Here is a 17,739-nt window from a genome sequence, read left to right as displayed (position 1 = left end):
TTATATTGGGAAATATATTTATTTATATAAGTCTTATTTTCTTTCACAATACAATAATAACAATTTAATACGTATACATAAAATAATAACAACTTAAAATGAGCATAATTGATCCACCAGTAATTACATAGCAGTCACATTTAAACACTTATTGATACACATTGAGACCGCATTAATATTACACAGCAAAAAATAGGATTGCTTTTAAACAATTCAAAATAAAAATTGCACCTTTGAATAAAATAATTTAGCAATTTGTTTCTTTAAATCTCTTTTTACAAAATGATATGACATCCTGAAAAATATACATTTATTTACACTTACATTTAAATTAATTATAGAAACAGATATCACAATACTTTTTTTCTCATTATTTTAAATACATTTTCTTTTCCCAATCAAAATCATTACGACAATTCGAAACCAGTGTTACAAGTAACAGCATAACGAAGTTTTTCTCTTAAAGTACTCTTTTTTTGATAGTTTGGAAGTTTTAGAAGATTGAAACAGGTCGAAGACGTCGGTAAACGATTCAAAGGATCTTTTTTTCTTATCGTAAAAAATCCTCGAATTACACTGCCGATTGTGTCTCCTGTGTCTTCATCATCACCCACTTCAACGCATCTTATTGAAAAAGGGGGCTCTAAATGTGCGAAACCAAGAAGTGGTGGTTTTGAACAGCTGGTTACAAACTGAAGATATTTTTAAAAAAATTATAAAAAAAATAACTTTATGGAATACACCCTACTTTTAAGAACATTCCTTTTTCGTCTTCAGTAAAATCTTTTTCTAAAATATCCCACAACCAACACACAACTCGATGTGAATCATGAAAACCTCCATAATATTGAGTGTGTTTCCGCAAATCTCTCAAATCAAGCGGAACGTTATCACCGGAAATTAATCTTTGTAACTAAAAACAAATAATCTAACTCAAATAATTTATGATGTTATCAACTTACTTCTGGTGTTGAAAAAAGTGATAACCACTCCTGATTAATAATTGACCTAAAACCTCTAATAAATGCACTTGTTTGATCCTTAATTTGTACGTGCATCCGAAAATGTGCCATTAAATGTATATAATTAATCCTTAAAAAATTAATTTTTAATAATTTATTTTTAATTAATTTCGTATTTTAATTTCATACTTATTTTCATTTGTAACAGGCACAGCTTTTCCACCGGGAATCAATTCATGCGTAACCAATTGCCCCAAACTATCCTCATCAACGCTAAAAGTCAAATCCAAGTCGGCAACGTCCCCCTTAAAATGTTTAATATAACTCAAACTTCTATACAATTCATCGTCCAAAGAGGGCAATTCATCGACGCAACTATAAAGCGCTTGGGCGGTTTGTCCCAGCACTTGACTTAAAAAGAAAAGGGCGAAAGGAACGTCGACGACGATTCCTTCGTAAACGGCTTTTCCCAACATTCGCCCGACAAATTCGAATAATTGGAGATGGTTTTCTTGCATACAAGACGTCGGAGATGGATATAAACGTCCTTCACTAGTTCCTTTAAAAAAATTTAATGCTGGATCGAAAATTTTTTTTATACTTTCTTCAAGAAATTCTTTAAAAACACCGTCTTGATCAATTCCCGCTTCATCTAAACCTTGCTCGTTTATAAAACGTACACGAATTACACCTTTTAGAGCTTGAGCTGGTAATAAAGCTAATTGTCTATAACCATCTTCAACAATTCTTGCTCTATAATAATATTAAATTGAGACAATTAAGAGATCATTTGTAAGACTTTTTTATTTTACTTACCGATGAATTGTAATTAGTGTAGATTGTGGTGAAGCACAAGCAGATTCTGTTAAACCCAAAACGGTTTTTTCGTTAGTGATATATTTCCGAAATAGACGGACTCGTTCCTCGTGAGGAATGATATGAGGCATACTTTGCAATAAAAGTTGCGGGGCTCTTCTCCCTTTATCTAAATCCGTCATAAACGTTGAGATTTTAATCTCTTTAATCAACCAATGTCCTTGCGGCGAATAATTTCTTCTGCAATCTCTTTTATATAGCACCATTAATAACGTGTGTAATGATTGGAATAGAATGTTGCTTTGTATCGTTTTTAAATCAAATAAATTCCCCAAAACCGCTTTGTATAAAAATACATTAACAAAACTTGACATTAAGATTAAATCTGTTAATCTAAAGGGATATTGTTGTTCGTACATTTCCATATCATCTAAAATTCTAATAAAATATTTTTTTTCATTAATCATATGAGTTATTCCTTTTATATTAAGATTAGTAATTCATAAGTTTTCAATCAATATACATTAGAATTGTTAAATTTACTTAAATTTTAGTGTAGAAATAATGTAATGTGTAAAATATTTAAGAATTTTGTTGTAAAACTCATTTTATGCATGAAGATGTGAAGAAAATACTTCTACAGTGTTGATATATAAAATGGAAAATACTTCCTATTTGAAACATGAATAGAATTTGAAATACAAAATCAAAAAATTGTTTACAAGAAACATGAATTTTACGAAAATGTGCCATTACAATATCATTTAAAATTTCCACTGCCCTACTGGTAACAGCTTTGTCAGGGTGATATTTTTCAATAAAAGTCTGCACATCATTCCACTTATTGCAAATATCCTTTATTTCAGCAGTTGAAGCATCTGGCACCACATGTTCTTTTACTGAATGTTCCTTCTCCATAGCTTTCACATGCTCAAATTGCAATTCCTTCTCAAGTTTTTCTGGAGTGCGCTCTTGACTATCATTCTGCAGTAACTCTACCACATCATCCTCGATGATTTCGAACTCCAAACTTTTGACAATGTCTTGTACCATATCTGCCTCCTCCACAAAGTCTTTAAAATGTCTGTCAGGCACAAAAGTTGGTCAAAGTATTCTTCATGTTAACTGCAATGTACGGCAAAAGACATTGTTCCAGGCTATATCAATGAAATTTATGCAGTGTATAATATTGAAATGATTTTTCCAGAAATCTTGCTGGGTCAAATCTGTATCATTAGTCACCAGGATACACCGTGAAAAAAAGCTTTCGTATATGTATAGCTACTTAAAGTTTGAAATTACCTGCTCATTCATTGACTGTAAGAAGGGTGTGGTGTTAGGTGACAGAAATTTGATCTTGATAAAGTTGTATGCAGGATATTTGATGATAATATCGAACCCTATATTTGTATGTTCCGGCCGATATTCGAAACAATCGCTGCAAAGCTAGCAAATATAGTATATGTAATAGATAGTCTGATGAATAACATGTTTCTTAATTTATAAACCTAGGATTCATCAGTTCCGTATAACATAAGTCAATGTAAACCTCTACGAATGCAATAATCAGTACATTTAGTGGAACAGTTACCCAACCTGTCTCGTATCACTTGAAATGGATACCCACCAACATTTGGAAATTTGCACATTAACTAAAACATATGTGAAGATGAATGAAATACATATACAAATTTTTGATGATAAGAAAGTATTTCTACACTAAAATTTAACATCAAAGTAATTATGAATCTTTTTTATTAATTAAAAGTGATATTTTTAATCGTGATATACTTAATTTGAATACAGCAGAGTCTAAGTAACCCGAATTCAACTACTCCTAACTTTCTTTTAGTTCTGTACAAACTTAGTTTTGAAAATATCCACAAATTTATAAGAATTTGCAATGAAATTGTGCTAAAGATGGGTTCTCAAAAAATGTACCTTTAAGAACAAGAAATTTGTCACTACCTAAACTTTTTAGTTAGTTTTTTAATAAATTCGCTGATAGTTGGGACATTTAAGTCTTCATGGAGCTCCTGGTGATTTTTTTGCTGATCAGAGGATACAATTGGCGAAGCCTGGTATATCCTTGGTTGACCTTTCAGTTTATGTGGAGTTTTCAAGTGATGCGGTGATCAAGGAGGACTCCGAGGTATTTAATGGCTTCATCTTTTGCTTTCCACTGCATTTCTTGATCGTTTATAATAATGTAAGGAGCATTTCGATAAGGTCTTAGCAAAAAAATCTTGGTCTGGCATTGAGCAGAATGACCCATTTTGATAACCATTTCTGGATTTTGTCCACTGACCTTTGAAGTGTCTCAATAGCATCAATAAGGATGTCGTTTTCAATCATTATTAACATGTCATCCGCAAACATGGCTATTTCGAAGTTTACGTCAGTCGGGATATCATGCATAAAGATGACTTGATAGAATTCTTTGGCGTTCTCTATGGTTTCTAGGTCTGCTGCGCATAAAGCTATGGGGTATTTCGACTTATTAAGCAAACTCGTGCCTCTTATGACTGGTAGGTTTAGTTGATTCAATTCGGATTTAATTTCTTGATTGGATATTGATATCGGGACATTGCGTAAGATCACAGAAAGAGGTTTACTGGAGGGATCTTGATAGGTATGGAACGGAATTTTGTTTTCTTTGTAGAATTTGGTGACCGCTCTGTAATCATCAGCATGGGTTAGGTTTACTTTGGTATTTGATTTTTTGTACGTAGTAGTGAAACTGTGTTTTGTGTTCGCTTTTAAGTCAGTAATTAGTTGCTGGTGGTTTAGGGCACTATGGATAAAAATAGAGGGAATTTTTTGGTTTTTATGTGCTCAGTTTTCTGAAACAGCGAAACGTGGAAAATATTTTAACGATGATGAAGTTTTGAAATAACAAGTGCATTCTAAGTTTTCATCATTATTGCAAGCCCCCAATTACGGCGATGACTATGTGATGAAGAAGTGTAATGACAAGAAAATGACAGAAACACGTTTTGTACAAATTAATGCAAAAGATGATGTTTGCAAAAGAAAAATAATCACTATCTTTTTTAATAAATAATTTAAGTATATACTTATTTACGTATAAGTATATACGTAAGTTTTACATAGTTCAAAAAAATCAGATTCAAATTTTGTTCTCAAGTTACAACCGTTTTAGTTAAACTCAGATTATCAAGACTCCACTGTACTCATATATTTCTTACGTTATGTAATGTGTCATACAATCCGCAAATAATTGTAAAAGTTGAAATTCAGGTGTGCTACTTTTAGTATGAAAAGCTAAATGATCCAGAAAAGTTTTTATTCCACAATTTGGTCCAAGCGAACAAAGAAATAACCATAAATTATATAAAATTTCTCCTTGATAACACAAACCTAAATAACAAAAAAAAGTAACAATTTTTTAAAATAATTTTCGTTATAAATAAATTTACCGGTTAAAATATCAAGTCTTAATTGAGTTAATGTATTCAATGCTGTATGATACATGGAACATAAAAGAACGATACGATAAACCTCTGGACTCCCCAACGATCGATAAACTCGTTGGGTATTGGCTCGATTTCCGCGAGATTCTAAAGCTCTTTTTATAAAATTAGCACCACTAAAATGAGACGTAGTTGGACTTGCTGCTACTTGAGGTAATGAAACATCTTTAACCATTTCTGATAAATAATTACCTATAAAATTACAAAAAATGTAACAAAAATGTTTAGTACAAATTTTAAATAATTCAAACCTAATAAAATTGATATCATTTGTGAATTCCATAAAATATGTAATTGACTCTTAACATGGGGCATTGCAGCATGTAAAGATGGATCCATTGGTTGAGCAAACCAACCCAAAACTGGATGCCAATGTGTTAAGTTTGATTGTTTACTAACTACATAGTTTTGGCAACTTTCTAATAATCCAGTTATAACAACCTTTTCATTTAAAAGAATTAAAATGTATTAAATTAAATTAAAAAAAAATTATTCTTACAGTGAAAGTAGGAAAACATAATTCAGGTAAAGTTGTGTCTTTTTCGACTTGGGCCAATTGAAGTAAATTTGCTAATAAACATAAAGCATAATTTCCTTCTAACGTATTAAACACAATTCTCATTGATTGTTGGCTTGCCAACAACTCCAAACTCTTCGGAAATATTTTATGCGAAACTAATTTGGATATGCACTAAAATGATGACTTTTAAACAAAATTATTTCTAAATTATCCATTTTTTTTTACCTCAGGTGTTAATGTTTCTAAGTGTTGAATAAGTCCAGGAACTGATAAAATATGAATCAAAAACATAGTCATTAACTTATCGGAAAAATTTGCAGAAATCAAAGGTCTTAATGCCAATGTAACAATAGCTGATAAAGAAACATTTTTAAATAAAATTTTTGACCTTCCCAAACCTCGTAAAAGTAAACTCTAAAAAAATACGTAAACAATTTAATGATGAAATACAGTGAAACCTCGATATAACGGAATAATACGGGGAAGGAAGTGTCCGTTGTAGCTAAAAGTCAGTTACATGATAAAATTTGAATGAATAATTTTAATGTACACAAATTCGGATTTATACCATGGACGGTAGAATATAAGTGTTACATAAGTGCCATAACAGTAACAGATGGACAGCTCGAAGGTCCGTTCGTGACGTCACGCATGGGATGGGTTGGGTTTGAATTAGCAAATTAATTTTTTCTATTCGTGTGTTGCAATGTTGTTACTTTAAGACTTATGGTTCATAATACAGGGTGATTCATGAGGAAAAGTACATACGTTAATATGTTATAGATTTGTTCATTTTAAGCAGAATAGTTCCTAAAAACATGTGCTCAATTCTCAAAGGTAATTGAGATACAGCCAGTTAATGCATAAATTGATATAACGCACGGCTGTTGTGAAACTGTTGTCAATGTATGACATTTAACATTATTTGGTTGACGTGTCGACTAAGTTGTTGATAATGCCACACATATTGACTCATGCAGAATATTCTGCAATGGAAATGCACGTATTGCTCGTCGTGACTATAGGAGATGGTTTCCTAACCAAGTGTTAGCAGATTCAAAAACATTTACTCGAACATTCAACAGATTGCATGAAACCGGTTCTGTTCCAAGTACAAGTATTCATTCTCAACGTGCAGGTGTGCAAACTCTGAACTCTGAACCAGTACAAGAAGACTTTTTGCTCGTCGTGGTGTTCCTCATGTAAAAGTATGAAAACATTGCGTACTCATACCTTGTATCCATTCCATGTTCAACCAGTACAACACCTTGAACCAACAGACTTTTCCAGGAGATTGGAATTTTGTGAATTTTGTAATACTTTTTACTGATGAAGCCACTTTCACTCGTAATGGAATCAATAACAGTCCAAGTGATCACTGCTGGTCTGAGGATAATTCACATACCAGTGTTGAAACAAATTTTCAGGTAAAATTCTCTGTAAATATATGGTGTGGAATGATTGACAATAACTTAATTGGGCCTTTCGTACTACCCGAGCGTCTAACAGCGGACAGATTTTTAGACTTCTTGCGCAATGAGCTTCCAATACTGTTAGAAGATATTCCCTTGGTTACCAGAGCCAATATGTTCTTCCAGCATGATGGGGCCCCTGCTCACTACGGCCGTCAAGTGACGCAATACCTGAACAAAACCTTTGCGGAACGGTGGATTGGTCATGGGGGCAATATCAGTTGGCGAGCTCGATCACCGGACCTTAATCCTTTAGATTACGGAATGTGGGGATGGCTGAAAAGCGATGTTCGAGCTAATCGCTCGTATTACGGCCAGTGCTGGACGAATCAAGGCACATCAGTATAAATTACGCAGCACAGTGTGTGATATCTCCAAGAGATCACCCAAGTGCATCAAGTTAGGCGGTGGGATATTCGAACCCTTCCTTTAAAGTCCAAATTTTGATATTTTATGTACACATTTAAATAAATCAGTTTATTCGTTAATAGGCTATATCTCAGTTACCTTTGAGAATTGAGCACATGTGTTAACTTGTGTTTAATTTTTCTGCTTACAATGAACAAATCTATAACATATTAGTGGACCGATTCGGAGTAGGTATTGGCATTAGTGGACCAAATAGCCGCATTAAACTGCCCCTCAGCTCGGACATAACATTTTCCAAGCAGAAGTTCTTGCTATAAACTTCTGCACCGCTTTGAACCTACAGAAGGGACAGAAAGGTGCATTGATAAACATTTTCACAGACAGTCGGGCCGCCTTAAAGGCAATTCAGGCCTACACGTGTGACTCTGCACTGATTAAAGAGTGTACCAGCAACCTGAGAGAAGTCTAGGGAGGTCTCAAAAGTAGCCTTACGCTGGAAAGAACTTCCAGGTCACAGGCAAACGAAGAGTATGATAACTCCGTCGCAAAACAAAATCAAAGAGGTTTTATGCCTCAGCAAAAGGGATCTAAGGACTCTCTCAGGTTACCTGACCGACCATGCGCCCCTAAAATACCACCTCTTCTACATTGGACAAGCTGAGCATTAAACTTGTCGACTTTGCAACGACGAGTCAGAAACAGCTGAACATATACTGTGCAATTGCGTCGCCAGAGGCCGTCTAAAACACAATATTTTCGGCAAAACTCTCTTGACACCTTGTCGGTAGGTGTACAAAAGGTAATAAAAGCTCAAGACCTCAGCGCAATACTAAGGTTCACCAAGGACCTACATTTGCCCTAAACTTTTGGAGGGCTAAAGTTACAATAGATCTTATAGGTCGCGGTAACAAGAGGGGCCGCTCCCCTCAGTCCGGCAGCAATAATAATAACAATACCATGAAAATACCATGTTGCCCTACGCTAATGACAATATGCCTCTGCGGTGAAAGTTTCAGCAAGACAACGACCCTAAATACACTTCCAGGGCAGCAAAGGCTTCGTTTGAAATAATCGTTTACTAGTTCCGATTTTACGTATTAACCTTTTACTCTTATATATTTTACAACCAAAATACATTTAAAAACTATTTTCAAGTCACACTTATTGTTTTGCACAGCACTGTATGAATATGGGATAGAGCAACTTAGGGAATAATCCAAGTTGGATTTTTTCTATGAGCGTTAACATTTATATTTAAATATACTGATATTACATTTATATTTAAATATACTTTTGAGCGGTACTCAACCGCTCAAAAGTGTATTATATTTTGAAAAATTTGGCATAATTTTTTTGTGGTTACACCAATCACTCTTTTTTCACACAATATTTCTCAGCTTAAAGCTGTTTTATGGTCGCAAGAATTATGTATTATGTATTTACACACATGGAAATGAGAAAGAACACTCGTGAATTTTCTGAAGCGATGCAGAAAGGAATCGTGGAAAGCCATCGTCAGAAGATGACGCAACTAGTAGCGCAGTTAACGATCACCCAGTCTGCTGTATCCAGAGTTCTTAAGAACTGGCGAACTCAGAGAGGCTCTGTGATAAAAAAACGTCCAGGAAGACTAAGAATTACCGCTTGCCTCGAGGACAGGAACGCCGTACGGACATAGCCAGGCTTAGCGTGTGGACATTGAACGTGAATTGTGGCAGCGCTAGTAATCTGTGGCGTCGATCAAGAGAAGGCTAAATGCTGCTGGACTCATTGGGCGACGAGGAATGAAGAAACCGTTCGTGTCGGCCAAGAATCTGGAGCGACGAGAGCAAGTTCCTGATCATTGGAACTGATGACATATAGTGGATACGCCGTCTCTCTGACACCCGCTTTGATCCCAAATACCAATTGCCCATCATGAAGCACCGCGGTGGTAGCGTCATGGTGTGGGGGTGTTTCAGCGCCATTGGAACGGCTCCCCTCATCCGCATTCTGAGCATAATAATTGACCGCCACATGTCTTAATATCGTTCCAGGGACGTTGCCAATTGATTCGCGCAACGATGAGTGACTGTAATGGACTGGCCCAGCCAATCCCTAGACCTCAACATCATTGAACCACTCTGGGACATTCTGGGACGCAAGCTGAATGGCGTTTGGGCTACATGCGATAAAAAGTTCTGGCAGCTGCAGGCGGAGTGGGCAAAGATCGACCAAATCATAGACTCTTTGATTGATTCCATGCTCCATAGATGCAAGGCTGTCATTGCCAACAATGGATATCCCAGTCTAGTGAGTACTCCAGAGTTCAGAGATTTCAGAAATACCTTGGGTTTTTACAATTGTTGGATTTGTCATTTTGCGTTGTTTTGATAAATTGTTTTGTTTCAAGGACAGTAGAATCTAACAGGACTGCTACATCCATTGTTGTGACAACCTGCCCGCAAACTACGTCACACCATTTTCCACGCCCAGCTGTTGTTATGGTCTATGCGTTTGCTGTGTATTTTTAGAGGTTATATCTTAGACGTATTCATATTATATTTGAAGTTTTATGTTTTTAGACGTATTAAAGTCTATGATATAACCTCTAAAAATACAGACAGTTACCAGGCGTGGCAAATAGTGTGATGTAGAGTGCGGGCGACCAACCCGTAGTGGACTACAAAAATACAATGGATGCAGCAGTCCTGTTAGATTCTACTGTCCTTGGTTTTGTTTATAAAAACTGGTGTGTGTTATACTGTATTAAAATTTTAGATAAGAATGTTAAGTAGGAAAAAAGTTACACACTTTTGAGTGGTACTGTATTAAATAGATAATATTAATAACATGATTTCAAAATAATTTGTCCATTATATGCAAAGTGTGTTCTAAGGAATTCCATTATATCGAGGTTATATTGTAATAATTATGTTTTTTACCTTTAAAGTTAAATAAAAACCTTTATGAAATAGTTGCCCCATAATATTAGCACACAATTGATTCATACCAATTTTTAATACCTCAGTATTTTTATTTTTTAAAATAACCCAAGTATTTGTGGTGGTAAAAGAAACTAGCATATGTAAAAATAATAAAATTAATATCATTTCAGATGCCAATTCAGGTTTTAAATCTTCTAAATAACCACAACACTTCCAAAGTATATCGTTTATGTGTGATATCCATCTAATAACATAATCTTTATTCAAAGCCATTCCAACATAACTTAATTTGGGTGAATCCGAGTCCAAACTGGCGATTAAATAACGACATAACCTCGCAAACCTGTCTTTATCCCTTTGTTTTTGCCATACAATCATGAAACGACTCACTTGATGGAAAACTTGTACAGAAGGTTTTAAAACGGGTTTTTCTGATTCAGGAATATCGGGAATGTATTCATCAAATTCATCTCTAATTGCGAAAAAAATATTATAAAGTAATATTCGATGAATTCGTTCATTTTACTTACAGTATATCTTTTGTAAATCTCACCCTTTGTAACCATCCTCTTATATTTTTTTGTAGCACAATAGCGGCTGTTTCCTTGCGTTTTTCAAAGGCTCTTTCCTCCCTGGCTGCTTTAGTTTGCTCCAGGAAGGTACCCTTGGTATTTTCTGCTCTATGAAACATCGTTACGACACTAATTTTTAATCACTTATAAGAATTGGTTTTGTAAAACGTTCGTAAGAATGAGATTTGATTCATTTTTAACGTTTTTGTTTTTACAAGTGTTTTCTAACCGGATTTAATAACAATAACAAAAACTGACAGTTGCTTTGACGTTAACGGTTAATGAAGTCGGTATTGCAGATTTCTATGGTGAGTTCATAGATGGCGAAGGTGTGGTTGTTTTTAAATATTTCAAATTACTGTCAAAATTAATCAAAATTGTCTCGTTTCGAGATCTATAAAATGGAAAAAATTAAGAGAAATTTTAAAAAATCTATAAAATTTCGGTAGAAATTATTTAAAAAAATCAATAAAAAATGGATTCTGTAGGTTTGATGTTGCACATTTACCGAAGGGAGATGGCAAATTTGGCGGTGATCGTTGGAATAGTAAAATCTTTAACAAATTTAACAATTAGTTATCAGATTATAACTAAAAAGGATGCCACAAAACAGTCAGCAGTAGGAACAGTAAGCAGTTTATCTTTGTAAGAACACCAAAATAATATTTTAACAATATTGTGAGGAAACATATTTTTTTAGGGCTATTTTAGGTGTTAGGCATGCATGTTTAGCATGCGACCAAACTTTAGTATGCACACATATCCTCCAAATAATCGTAGATGGAATAAATTTAAGCGTGCACTTCGTTTACACTAACAATAAATGGAGAGATGTATTAGGACCATTAATTAAAGGATTTTTCATGGTTTTAGCCGGACTTGGTTACGCACAATTTGAAGATCCAGATACGGTTTGTAACAGATTTGGTACTTGCTTAGGTGCATTATCTATAGTAACTTTAGCTTCGCCATTCACTAAATTGGTAAGTCGATTTTTATTGAATCAACGAATGATCAATTTGCATTACGAATATATTTAGAGACAAATGATTAGAGACAACGAATGTGGTGCAATAAATGTAATAATAACAACTTTATCGATGACTGCCTCTTTTCTTTGGGTCTTGGTAGCACTGGCAGCAAATAATCCCACGATGTTGGTAAGTTGCTGGTAGATAATGAACTTGAAAAGTTTTTCTTTTTAAAGTTCCTTTTTAGGTGCAGAACATTTGCGGCTTGCTGTTAAATGCTATTTATGTAACGATCTACATCCGGTATAAAAAATAAAAATATACAGAGATATTTTTTTATTTTAACGAGAGTGTTAAATCATGTTAGGAATCTTTTGATAACCAGTTTTAGATAGACATGATATTAATTATTGAGCCTCGGCCCCAAGTGACCTCGGCTTAAGATCTACAATTTTATCTGATAAAGCCGAGGCACCACAACATAATGAGCAGTTTCAGGGTAATGTAATCTTAATCATTGTGCCTTGGCCACAAGCGACCACCTTGCACTAATTTCTGTAAAAACTTGATACACTGGTCATCTTTTCTTACGTCTAGTGCAGAAAAGTTGTGACGCCGCAGCAGGGATGTGTCATCCGTTCCACGATCCGGATATGATCCGTACAGGCGTAGAGATAAATATTTGAGAAATCTCTTCTGAATTCTCTCCAATATAAGACTATGACACACATAATGTGGCGACGAAATTACGGAGCCATATTCCAATTTGGACAATACAAGGTCGAAAACAGAGACTTGTACACAACTATGTCAGAAAAAGCACGCGAGGTGCGCAAAACGAAACCACGGATCCTCGCTGCAGAAGATGCAATATTTTCAATGTGCGGTACAAAAGACAATTTGTGGTCAAAAGTTACTCCCAGATCCTTGATTGTAGATAGTTTCTCAAGAAGAACACCTTCTATGTAATAAGAAGATGGAAGAGGAGACAGCTTGCGTGTAAAACTAACCGCAATAATCGTAAATAAACTTCGCAATAACCGTAAATAGTTTCATAAACTTAGGAGATAAGCCAAAAGCACTAAGTTTATACAAGAGGATGTCATGATGAATCATGTCTACCTGACCGCCCCCATCCAAAGATTCACAAATCACCTCAGTGATTGAACCACTGCGAGATTGGTAATGATATGGTGACACAAATGACTGAACCTGCGGATAAATCATCTTGTAAATAATCCGTTCATATACTTTAGCGAAATTGGACAATAACGATATCGGTCGATAATCAGTAATGTTGGTACGTTCGCCATGTTTGAATACAGGAACAATGCGTGAGCGCTTCCAAAGTTTAGGAAACGAGCAAGTGCTTAAGGAGAGGTTAATTATTAAATGAAGCAGAACTGCAAAAACTGCACAGCAATCACGAATGAAAAATGCAGGAAGATCATCATCACGAGCAGTAAATTTATTAGATAACGTTTTTAGGAAATGAAGAACCTGTTCGTCAGTGACGTCGGTAACAAATACTGGAGGATACGTAGAGTGTACATCAACCATGTTATAAGCAGAGACACCAGAATATACTCTCGAGAATTGAACTACAAAAGCGTTAAGTATTTTTTCAGGATCAGTGTAGGTGGACTTATCACACATCATTTTCCCAGGAAGTCGAGAGGTCGTTGTTTTCTATCTTATATAACTCTAAAAGTTACGGGGATCAGAACTAAGCGATTGTTCAGCACTAATAGGAAGTAGTAAAGGAAGTATACGCATCAGAAATTTTCTGTTTAGTCAAAAATCTCAGTCTTTTATATTCCGTTGAATAGAAAGCACTATTGATTCTCCTCCATTTCCTCCTATAATACTCTTTCAACTTTAATAGCCGCTTAATTTCTGGGGTGTACCAAATAGGGTATGAGGATCTATGACACAATCTCTTAGGAACAAATAAATCCAAAATCTCACCATTCCGTGTAAAGTAGTTCATCATACAAGCTAGGAAAGTTGGCTCTTCGAAAATTATAGCGACCACCCAAAGACGAAAAGTTTGGCAAACCATCATTTGCTGTCAGTACATTCATTATAATATTTAAGGAAGGATGGTACTGATCCTCGTAGACGAAGGGGCAATCATCATGAACAAGATCAAATTGATGATCAGTATTTGTCAGAACCAAATCCAATAGACAATTGTCACAGTTTAATACATGATCGAGCTGACGAAGGTCCAGAAAATCACTAAAGTTCCGAAATAACTCCATTTTTCCACATTTGGTTGATATGCCAGGTGCCTTAATATATTCAGGCAAATTAAAATCACCAAGGATAAGGATAGGATAATTCAAAACTCTATGTTCTAGGGCGTCTAAGAAACATAGTAAATCAGGTTGCGGATTATCAGGAGGTATGTACACCACCACGATATACAGAGTGTCCCGTATCTTCTGCATCAGAGCATTCTTCAGAATAATGTATCGTACAACCGTGTAATGCTCTGATGCCGAAGATACGGAACAGCCTGTATAAGGTCACTGACCATAAAGAGCACTTGCAAATCAACATATCGACGAGTGGTACTAAAGACTGAATGTCTGTAGAATCAACCAGTTCAACATCATGATGACTAGCTATAGCAAGCAGAACTCCACCACCTCTGTTATGTCCAACCAAATCAAACTTACGATCAGCTCATACGACTCTGTACTTATCCACGAATAATTCATTAGATCCAAGATCCGAATTTAAATTAGTTTCCGATAGAGCAATCAAATCATAGGTACAATCAGAACAATTAACATAAGTGTTTTTGTACAAAGACCATTAACATTTTGATAATATACATTAACAGACAATTGCGTTGACAATTGAAAATAAAAGAATAGTAAAAGAATAGATTTGCAATACTTTACACATCAATCGAGGAATATCTTAACAGGTATTCAAACTTGTAGTGGCAATAGAGTTGCCCTAAGGCTGTCATGACATCTTGAATAAATATCAACGTTAACAAGAAGAGGTTCTGTAAGGATTATGGGCGGTTAAACGCCCAAACGGAAGATGAATCTTCAACTTTTGCAATCATCTAAGAATTACTACACTTGCGTCAAGTAAAAGTCTTTTCTGGTCAAAATCAAAGTCTCTTAAGCATTCACAAGGTTGATTACATGGACTGGTTCGTCTTCGTCTTAACAACATTAACATCAATGATGGCTACCAACAACGCTCGGATCATCTGCATCACACTTGCACATTCGTATAACATACACTGCGTTTCTCCATCGAAAACTAAGTCCTTGGAGATGATTTTCTCGATTACCGGGACCGGATAACACCTGACAGCAGCGTGCCTCAGGAAAGTCATCACCAACATATACAATATACCTCAAAATCAGAAAATAAAAAGGAGTTGCGCTCTATCCTAGGGCCTTGTCACTCCATGATTAAGAAGAAGAAAAGCAAAAGAAATGCAGAATTTGTTGAACTGGGAGTAGTAGTTATTGATCAATTAAGCATACGCCTGATAGAAAAGATATAGAAGATTGATCTCTCAGTGATGTTCAGAGAACTCAAGAACCAAAAACTCAAATACCTGCTTGCAATATTTTAGAACTAAGACTTGAGCTCTTCTCTAAATCTACGTACGTTTAGATGTCTAAGCCTATGATTGAGTAATTAACAACAATATACAACAGTCGTTAATGAATCAATGCTATGATATTTTCTGTTATGATTATATGAAGATGATTTTTTTTTATTTTCTCCTAATAGGTGAAAAAAATTGTAGTGTAACAATTTTTTACTTTCCTAGATATACGATATATGCGGCGACATCTAGATAATGTATTTTCCGGAAAATGGATAAATTAAGATGATCCAATGACTTGACCAGCACGATTGCCCGACCTCAATCTTCTTGATTTTTATTTTTGGAGTCACTTAAAAAGCGTAGTGTAGACCACGGATGTTAATACTGAGCAAATATTGCAGAATCGTATACATGCTGCTGCCGAGACCCGCAAACATTCTGGTTTAGACCCCAAGTTTATGCGTATAGGTTGAGAATCACCCTGTATACTAAGTTTGGTTTTTCTAGCCTGCAGGTTAAAAAATACTATTTCTTTCTTTAAATTGAGTTACCACCAGTTGCTTATAACCTTTAAAGTTCTCATAGTCAACAAAGAGCTAATATTTAAAGAAATTTAAAAGATAAATTAACGACACTTAAAGAAATTCATTATAAAAGTTCTCGTTTTTAAATTTGTTTAATTACTTACTAATTAATTGTAAAAAAGAATTTTAATTTATTAATGCCATCTATCTCATAATATTTTTATAATTAAAGTTAAAATTAAAAATACCATAGTTATTTTTAGTAACTTTTAACGTTCAGATTTTTTTTTGTGAAAGTGGTGGCAACAATGTTGAAGAAATTATCAGTTCGTATTTTTCTCAAACCCCCTAACCTCGCCTGTTTATATTCGCAATTTATTAAAAATTATTCGGGTGAAACCACAATGACTTGGGAAACAGAAAAAGAAAAGTTTGTAAAAATGACCGCGTCTCAAAAAAAGGGGCCCAGTTTTAAAATAGTAACTGTATCCACAATTCCAACTTGGAAAACGATTTTTCAAAACAAAACATCAGAATTGGCCAAAGAAATACCACGATTACCAAGAAATACAATCAATCCCGCTATGAATAAAGAATTAGCGGATAAAATATCTTACTATAAAGGTGACATAACACATTTAGAGGTTATATTGTAATCATAACAAATACAAGGGAAAGAATTATTAATTCTTTTAATTTTAGGTTGATGCTATTGTAAATGCAGCGAATAAATCTTTATTAGGTGGTGGAGGTGTTGATGGGGCTATCCATAGGACTGCCGGACATTTTTTACTTCAAGAATGTAAAACTTTAATGGGTTGTAATGTTGGCGAAGCTAAAATAACTGGGGGATATGAATTACCAGCTAAATGTATTTATGAAATTAATTTTAAATCAATATTTTAATATAAAATTTTATTATTAGATGTTATACATACGGTTGGACCTCAGGGGGAAAAGCCAGATCTTTTGAGCCAATGTTACAAGAACAGTTTAAAATTATTTTTCGAACAAAACTTAAGAACAATAGCTTTTCCATGTATATCAACAGGAATTTATGGTTACCCATTAGAACCGGCTGCTCATGTAGCAGTAAACGAAGTACGTTCATTTTTGGAATCAAACTCCTCAAAGGTTGATCGAATTATTTTTTGTTTATTCGCTGATCAAGATGTAACTATTTACCAAGGCGTTTTACAATCTTATTTTCCTTTAAAATAGAAGTTAATCTTGTAAATTTGATTTTTTAATTAATAAAGTTTTTGTATTTTTCATTTATATAAATTTTTTTTAGTTCATTAATAATTTAGTACAATCGAATGACTATTGGACTAAATGATTTGGGTGGATGACGTCAATAAATCAAAAAGTCACTAAGATCTTTAATTACTTTAGTTAAAAAAAATTGTTATAAAATAAATAGGTTTTATTTAAATTTCAAATTGCAAAAAAAAATTATTAATAAATACGATATAAAAAAGTAAATTGGAAAAAAATTAAGTCTTTTTTTTTTTTATAAAATT

The 17,739-nt window shown here is 34.4% G+C and overlaps 3 protein-coding genes across 4 annotated transcripts; 2 read left to right on the top strand and 1 right to left on the bottom strand.

Moving 5' to 3' along the window:
* On the bottom strand, positions 1–11,420 carry LOC111418495 (ubiquitin-protein ligase E3B). The gene is made up of 12 exons (XM_023051038.2): positions 11,091–11,420; positions 10,558–11,032; positions 6,018–6,206; positions 5,772–5,963; positions 5,524–5,713; positions 5,219–5,464; positions 4,988–5,159; positions 1,779–2,216; positions 1,152–1,715; positions 963–1,092; positions 749–913; positions 1–692 (listed from the first exon to the last, which is right to left on the bottom strand). Exons 1-12 carry the CDS (start codon positions 11,249–11,251, stop codon positions 408–410), a joined length of 3,207 nt encoding a protein of 1,068 aa, XP_022906806.2. The 5' UTR covers positions 11,252–11,420; the 3' UTR covers positions 1–407.
* A 43-nt stretch (positions 11,421–11,463) lies between these two features.
* On the top strand, positions 11,464–12,434 carry LOC111418497 (uncharacterized). 2 transcript variants are annotated; one of them, XM_023051040.2, is made up of 4 exons: positions 11,464–11,777; positions 11,833–12,115; positions 12,173–12,292; positions 12,351–12,434. In XM_023051040.2, the coding sequence occupies exons 1-4, from the start codon at positions 11,608–11,610 to the stop codon at positions 12,417–12,419; spliced, it is 642 nt and encodes a 213-aa protein (XP_022906808.1). In that variant the 5' UTR covers positions 11,464–11,607; the 3' UTR covers positions 12,420–12,434. The 2 variants fall into 2 exon arrangements, with proteins under 2 accessions (XP_022906808.1, XP_022906809.1); XM_023051041.2 differs by having other exon boundaries at positions 12,340–12,434.
* Positions 12,435–16,508: 4,074 nt separating this feature from the next.
* Positions 16,509–17,490, top strand: LOC111418496 (macro domain-containing protein CT2219-like). Its single transcript, XM_023051039.2, has 3 exons — positions 16,509–16,860; positions 16,919–17,087; positions 17,142–17,490. Exons 1-3 carry the CDS (start codon positions 16,525–16,527, stop codon positions 17,435–17,437), a joined length of 801 nt encoding a protein of 266 aa, XP_022906807.1. The 5' UTR covers positions 16,509–16,524; the 3' UTR covers positions 17,438–17,490.
* The last annotated feature ends 249 nt before the right edge of the window (positions 17,491–17,739 follow it).

Source organism: Onthophagus taurus, chromosome 2 (assembly GCF_036711975.1).
Source record: "Onthophagus taurus isolate NC chromosome 2, IU_Otau_3.0, whole genome shotgun sequence".
Taxonomy (NCBI): domain Eukaryota; kingdom Metazoa; phylum Arthropoda; class Insecta; order Coleoptera; family Scarabaeidae; genus Onthophagus; species Onthophagus taurus.
This window is presented reverse-complemented; position numbering and strand designations above follow the sequence as displayed.